This window comes from Bison bison, unplaced genomic scaffold (genome assembly GCF_000754665.1).
Source record: "Bison bison bison isolate TAMUID 2011002044 unplaced genomic scaffold, Bison_UMD1.0 scf7180017864155, whole genome shotgun sequence".
Taxonomy (NCBI): domain Eukaryota; kingdom Metazoa; phylum Chordata; class Mammalia; order Artiodactyla; family Bovidae; genus Bison; species Bison bison.
The window spans coordinates 59,500-66,837 of NW_011494727.1; the positions used below are offsets into that span (position 1 = coordinate 59,500).

The window sequence follows — 7,338 nt, forward strand, 5'->3', positions numbered from 1 at the left end:
TGAAATAAATATAGACTGTAAATAGTCTCATGTCTCTTTTAGTAAAATTTTCTACCCCAAAATATTTTTAAAACATTATCTTTTTTTTCAGATCCTTGAAGCAGTGGGATTGCGGATAAGGGCCACCCTCCCCTGTGTCTTTGTGGATAATGGCACACAGCACAAAGAGATTAAAACATGCTCATAGTTTGAGGCCAGGCCCAACCCAGCTGTGAGATGAGACAAGTCTCGTGACAAGGCCAAGGCTGATGGGTGGGGAGAATCCTTCTGGAGTGTCTGTGCTGTTACCCGAGCATCTGGGCCATTGGTTCCAACTCCACAGATCCTGAGCCTCAGCCATCACAGGGCCCTGAGCCTTTCCCTGGCATCTGATTTAATCTGCCTCGGAACCTGGATCTTTCTCCAGTGGACTCCAAGTGAAGACCACTACCATACCAGTGACTGTGACCTGAACACCCATCAGGACCTCCACGTGGTGTACCAGACATGGACACTGATAGAGTCCGGTTATGCGTCTACCGCCTGCTGCAGCTGTTCTCCACGTGCGCGGCTTTCTCACTGGTGGCCAGCTTGGGCATTGGAATGGGGGCTGTAAGTCACTGGTCCATGTTCATCTGGTGCTTCTGCTTTGTCATCACCCTCATCACCTTCATAGTCCAATTAGGCGAGTACCAGCCCAGTCTCCCCTTTTCTGGGAAGAGCTTTCTCTTCACCTATGCCTGCCTCGCCACCGTTTTCTGCCTCTCAGCCTCCATCATGTACGCCATCACCTACATCCAGTTCTTGCCTCATGGCCCCTTCCGGGATCAGGCCACTGCCGCCACTGCATTCTCCAGCATCGCGTGTGTGCTTTACGCCTTGGAAGCAGCCTTTCTGTGGCTACTATTCCTGGGTGAGACCACTTTCTATTTTGCTACTATTCATGGCCTGTTCAAGCTGCTGGAGACATTGGTGGCCTGCATCATCTTCGCCTTCATCAGCAACACCTACCTGCACCAGCACCAGCCGGCACTGGTGTGGTGTGTGGCCGTGTACTCCATCTGCTTCACACTGGGGGCAGTGGCCATGCTGCTGAAGCTGGTCAAATTCGAGAACAGACTACACACCTTCTTCCCTCGTTTCCTGTTGGGGCAGACCATGCTCTCTGTCCTCCTTTATGCCAGTGCCCTGGTCCTCTGGCCACTCTACCAGTTCAATCAGGAGTTCGGCGGGCAGCCCCAGCGGTCCAGTGATGTGAGCTGCAGTGGTGAGCTTGCCTCCACACTATGCATCTGGGACCAAAAACTGACTGTGGCCATCCTGACAGCCATCAACCTGCTGATTTATGTGGCTGACATGGCATACTGGATCCACTTCATTTTTATCAGGTACTGAGCTCTGCCCAGGGCCTCTGGATTCCATCTTCTTACCAAGTTCTGTAATCCTCCGACATCCTCTTCCTGGCTCCCCTCTCTCCCTCCTCACATCCTTCCCCATTCATCTTTCCTGTTTCCTTCCCTCCTTCTCATCTGTCTCCTTCCTGCTTAGTGTGGTTCCCCACACCCTGTTTTGCCTCTTTCTCTTGCTTCTCTCATCTCTTCTACATTTTCTGCTTTTTATCCCTTTTCTGATCATCCTTGGTTTTCTTATCTCCTGTGTCCTGACCACCTCTCCCCATTTTCCTTCTTCTGATCCATCAGGACATGAGACTCCTTCCTTCTCTGCCCACCGCCCCTCCCACCTCCTAAGGTGCTGATTCCACAGCACACAGCCCTCTGTGCAGCTGTTTACACCCTTGGCCTCTGGAGGGGCCTTGTTGCCAAAGCGTGTCTGTTCCCCTTGCGATGCCATAGTTGGTATGTGTGTGAGGGGTGGGATAAGTAGCTAGTCATTGGGCCCACTTTCTCCCAGTAGGGGAGAGTGTACAGTGTGCCTCTCATCTATTTAAAGAATAAATCTCTGGAGGTCAATAACTCCCAGCGAGTGGGAGTCTAAAGCAGAGACCCTGAATTCCTGGGCCCACCTGGTGCTCAGCCCCACTTAAGATTGTCTCCAGAATTTTTGTAGGCTTACTAAAACACACTGCCAAGAACAACGGAGTCCAACATTTTTGGCATCAGGGATCAGTCTTTTGGAACAACAATTTTCCATTTCTCCCTGGGGTAGGGCGGGGGGATGGTTCAGGTCATGCCCGTTGCTCACTTCCTGCTGCGCAGTCAGGTTCCTAACAGGTCACAGACCAGTACCCGTCCGTGGCCCAAAAATTGGGGATTCCTGGCCGAGATAGCATCTTAGAGGAAGTTGAGATGACTTCCATGCCAACTGCTGTCAGGGGAATTTAAAAAGGAGCTACTGAAGAAGCCAGCGTCTTGAAGACACCTGTCTGCAGTGTTGATGAGGGGCAGTGATGTGGGCCTCCTGCCTCAGTTATCAAAACACCAGGTCCTGCCTCTGCAGGGAGAAGAGTGTGGCCCTGCAGCCTTAAAGGGATGTTAGCCTGGGTGTTCTCATTTTCTTTTCTTTTTTTTTCTAGTCAGGAGGTCAAAAATTACTGGGGGACCCTATTCTTAAAGGGGAATTTTCTAATTTTCTTGGGCAGGTGGATGGGGGTGGTGGGATTGCTGCTTTCATAGTCAAGGGAGATGCGTTAGTTGAGCATAAGGGGACACACACATGCTTCTTGTGCCAATTGCTTTCTTCTGCTTCTTCCTGTTTCTCTGGGACTCAGACATAATATAATCTCTACAAATATATATAATTTTCAAAAAATTCCTTGGACCTTCTTGGTTCCCATCAGTCCCTGCTATCAATTGTAGAGAATAGCCTTGTTCCTTGCCTATGTTCATAAAGCCCTTATAATTTCAATATTAAAAAGCTTCCCAGGTGGTTCCCAGGTGGTGCAGCAATAAAGAATTTGCCTGCCAATGCAGGAGATGCAGGAGATGCAGGTTCGATCCCTTTGTTGGGAAGATCCCCTGGAGGAGGAAATGGCAACCCACTCCAGTATTTTTGCCTGGGAAATCCCATGCACAGAGGAGCCTGGCAGGCTATAGTCCATGGAGCCACAAAGAGTTGGGCACAACAGTGACTGAGCATACACATAAAGACAAAAGAAAATAACCCCCCCCCATGCCCTCCTCTCCTCCTCACCTTCGCAAAACCAAAATTCACACACTGTAATTTTCCCAAATTTGCCTAGAGCTCAGAAGTGTCCTAGCCAATTTCCATCCTCAGGCAAACCTAAGTTTCTGGGACTCTCTGCCCATACCTGGACCAGACACTGGGGGTGTGGCCTAGGGGGTGGGCCCACAAGAGGTTGGGCCCCACCCCAGTGCCAACATCCTTTCCCCCTAACTCTTAAAGGGGCCATGACAGCACCTGGATGCTTCTCTTTAAAATGTGCGCCCGTGTGCATGCTCAGTGTGTGTGTTTGTGTGTGTGTGTGTGCTCGCCTGCATTGAGACCGGCAGCCCTTTACAGTAACTGGTGGCTTGGATGGCATCACAAGCCTTCTTCCTCTCTTGCTCTCAACTGCAGAGCCTCAGAGCCCAGCATCTAGTGTCAAGCCAGGCAAGCAGAGCTGGGGGGGAGGGCAGGGGAAGAATCCCCACTGCTGCCACTCAGTCCTGTGCTGGGATGAAGCCTGTGATCTTCATCCAGTGGCAGGTTGAGTGGAGGGGAAGGGCTCCCAGGACAGGGTTCCCATAGCAGGAAAATCTTAAGAAACGATGAAGTAAAATTCATATTTTTAGGCTAGGATAAGAAAAATATAAACATAAAAATTTTTCTCTGCCCATTTGGGTTCCTCCCTCCCTGGTGGTCTAGTGGCTAGGATTCGGTGCTTTCGCCACCGCAGCCAGGGTTCGACTCCCAGTAAGGGAAAACTTTCTTTCTAGGGACTTCCCTTGTGGCTCAGCTGGTAAAGAATCTGCCTGCAGTGCAGGAGACCTGGGTTTGATCCCTGGGTTGGGAAGATCCCCTGGAGAACGGAACGGCTACTCACTCCAGTATTCTGGGAGAATTCCATGGACTGTGTAGTCCATGGGGTCACAAAGAGTCCGACATGACTGAGTGACTTTCACTTTGCACTGCACTCCCCTCTAATGTGCATTGTGCATCTCTATTAACCAGCCCACCCCAATGACAGAAATACCTACTCAGCCACAAAGATCACTTTATTCTTCTGGTGCCAGCCATGTAACTAGAAGATAACACTGCTTACTTATTACATGATTAATGTCCCTAGCTATTTTCTGCCTATTTTACAAGAGTTTTGTTTCTTGCATTAACAAATGTGTTATCAACCTTGTGGTTAAAAAATAATGGTGCATAAACCGCTTAAAACAAGTGACCTAATGCATAGTTCTATAAGATCCTTGACTGTAATAGTGTGACAATAGATATGGGAAGAAACAGAAAGTGGAAACCATTTTCTGGAACCTGATAGACTAGAAAGATAGGTGGTCCAAATGCTTTTGTTCACTATTAAGAGAACTAGAGTAATAGCACTTGAGTGGTTTATCAAAGAAATCCTTCAATGACCTGGGAATGAACATTCTTAGCACCCTGGGACAGACTGGTCCAAATTGTCTCCCAAACTTTTGTTGAAATTAAGACAGAAATGGAGGGGACTGTAATAAAGAATGTTGCCCACAACCCAGCACGAAGCCATTAGCCACTGTGGTCACTGACATGCAATCCACCCTAAAAAGAATTCAAAGCCAAAATCAGGATGAAACATTTTGTGCTCTGGGAAAACTGGGAGAACCAGCCCTCAGACAGATATTTCAAGAGGAATTTTCAGTAACACGTTTTTGCATCTTCCCGTATTCAGTTCAGTTCAGTTCAGTCACTCAGTCGTGTCCGACTCTTTGCGACCCCATGGACTGCAGCACGCCAGGCCTCCCTGTCCATCACCAACTCCCAGAGTTTACTCAAACTCATGTCCATTGAGTCGGTGATGCCATCCAACCATCTCATCCCATATTTAGAAAAGCACTAAAACCATTAAGCAAGATGGCTGTTGTCCTGGAAGAGCAGTAACCTGTAACAAGGTGTGTGCTTGGTGGCGTGTCTCCCTCTCTCTGAGCCACATCCCTACTGCTCCCCCCGTACTCTTCTCAACAGTTCTCAGAGCTTCCTGAGAGACTGTTTCAGCAGCTTTACTCCTCAGGCTACTTTGAATAAAATTTTCCTTTTCTTTCTAACTTGACTATTGATTAATTTTTTCACTGACAAAAGCAAATATGCATTGACCTCCACAAGTCTGGGTGGAAGAATCTCATATTCTATTTTCCTGAATAATATAGAACACAACCCTGGGAGCTCGCTTCCCAGAAGATGGCGATGCCTCTGTGCTTTAGTACAGAAATTGCCCAGGGTTGGCTCACCTGAGGGGCTCACTGTCCAAACCTCCTGGTTCATGAGGGCGGCTGCCCCATCCCTCCTGCTGGGAGGTGAAGGGTCATTTCTCACAATTCCAAGACAAGGTCCAGTCCCCTCACTGTGGATCTCAAAAGAGAGTGTAAAGGTCCTCTGCTTAGTCCAACCCTCTCGTCATAGAGGAGGAGCAGCTGGACCCCAGGGAGGGGCAGGACGTGTCCAGAGTCACCCTGCGTGTGGCAGAGTCAGAGTCAGGACCAGGCGTCCTGTCCCCAGGCCGGCTGTCTGTCCATGGCTCCATGCTGCTTGTGACAAGCATAGCAGCAGCATCCTCCAGGCTGGGATTCTGCCCCGTCCACCCTCGTTCTGCACAAACCTGCTCCGTCCCCCCGAGGAGGGCACTCACTGCTGCTGAGTCAGTTTCCTCATCTGCTAGATGGGGGAGGGGTGCCAGAGACCCCTGGTCCCTCCCACGCCCCCTCTTCCCAGGGCCTCTGGACTTGCCAGTCCTGGAGACTCAGACGTGGAGATGGAAGCCGGCTCCCTCTCCTCTGTCCACCCTCTCTGCTTGTTTCCTCTTGGCTGCTGGGTCCTGTTTATTGGTCACATCCTCCCTGATTACACAGACCCTCCTTCCCAATGACCTCTGTTTGGTGGGGACCATGTTTCTCTCTCATAACATGAGTTTCCTCAGTTACTTCCCAGGGGTCCAACTCTCCAGTGATTCTTGTCAAAAACACAAACTACTTCCAGGTGGCCCCACATTCTGAGGTCTCCCAGACTCCCTTGTTCCGGCACATTCTTGACTATTCACTTCTTCAGAGTCCAAATCAGCAGCCCAAGTGGTCTTGCCCTGTTTGGGGAGCTTTGTTCCTTTAGGGAATGCAAAGTCCTTTCTGCAGGGTGTACAAAGGGGCTGACCATAAGCAGGGGAAGATGAAACAGAAGCCCAGAGTGAAGAGAGAGGCAGACCCAGAGTACACCATGGTTCCACAGTCTCATGTGGGTCTGATTCCCAAGGAGAAAGCCTGGAGGAGGAGCTGAGAGATGCTCTCACAGGCCTGTCTCCAAAGGCAGAGGGAAGGGAGGCACTTTGGATCCAGGGATCTGGGGAAGGGGAGCTGTGGTCCCCAAGTCCACCTGCTGTGACCAGGACTCCCCCAGTGCCGGGAGCCGGCATATTGCATATTGAGTGCATATTGCATATTGAGTGCAGCACTTTCCACAGCATCATCTTTTAGGATCTGGAATAGCTCAACTGGAATTCTATCACTGCCGGGAGCCAGTGTGAGGAACTCTGCCCATGACAAAGGTCATGAGGAAGGAGGCTCGGCATACGCAAAGGTGGGATCGAGCTTCAGGAGTCCCCCTGGAAATTCTCGAGCATTTACACCCAAAACCAGAGTCTGCCTACTTTCTGCTTTGTGCCTTCACCTACACTTCTGACTTTACGGGGGGCTGTCCCCCACTACCTCTCTGAAAAAAGAGTTAGCTTACAGCTCCAGTTAATAATTCCTGGGTGTGACAGTGTTTAACCTACAAACTCCTTTGGAAATCCTCTAGCCTGCCTGAATAGGTTTTTCCGGCCACATGTGATTGTTCAGAGCCTCCCAACTGTAAGAGGCAGGAGATGTTCTAAACTGTCTAAATACAGATTCCTTTGAGCAGTTAAAAGATTGATTAGAAATTGTATTGGTGAAGGGATTTTCACTTGTTGGGCCAATGTTTGCTGCTAAGTTTCCATATCCCTTACCTGCTGTGTCCCTGGCAGTGTATTGATTAATATAATTGGTGTAAGTAGTAGCTTTAATGTTTGTAACCTTGGACCCTTGAGTTAATTCTTTTCTTGTTATAGCCCACCACACCTTTGCTCTGTAGGAATGCAACTTTATCTAATGCTTTTGAAGGGTGGCTCCTGACCAATCACCTTTAGAGAAAAATAAGTTTTCTGAAGAAAAGGTCTTAAAATGTTAACAG

At 49.3% G+C, this 7,338-nt stretch overlaps 1 protein-coding gene across 1 annotated transcript in view; it reads left to right on the forward strand.

The window, feature by feature from the left end:
- LOC104989433 (myeloid-associated differentiation marker-like) overlaps positions 1-1,374 on the forward strand; it is a 1,963-nt gene extending 589 nt beyond the window's left edge. The window contains exon 2 of the mRNA XM_010841114.1: positions 512-1,374. Coding sequence (XP_010839416.1) covers positions 512-1,374 — 863 coding nt within the window. The remainder of the gene's footprint in view (positions 1-511) is intronic.
- Positions 1,375-7,338: the final 5,964 nt, after the last annotated feature.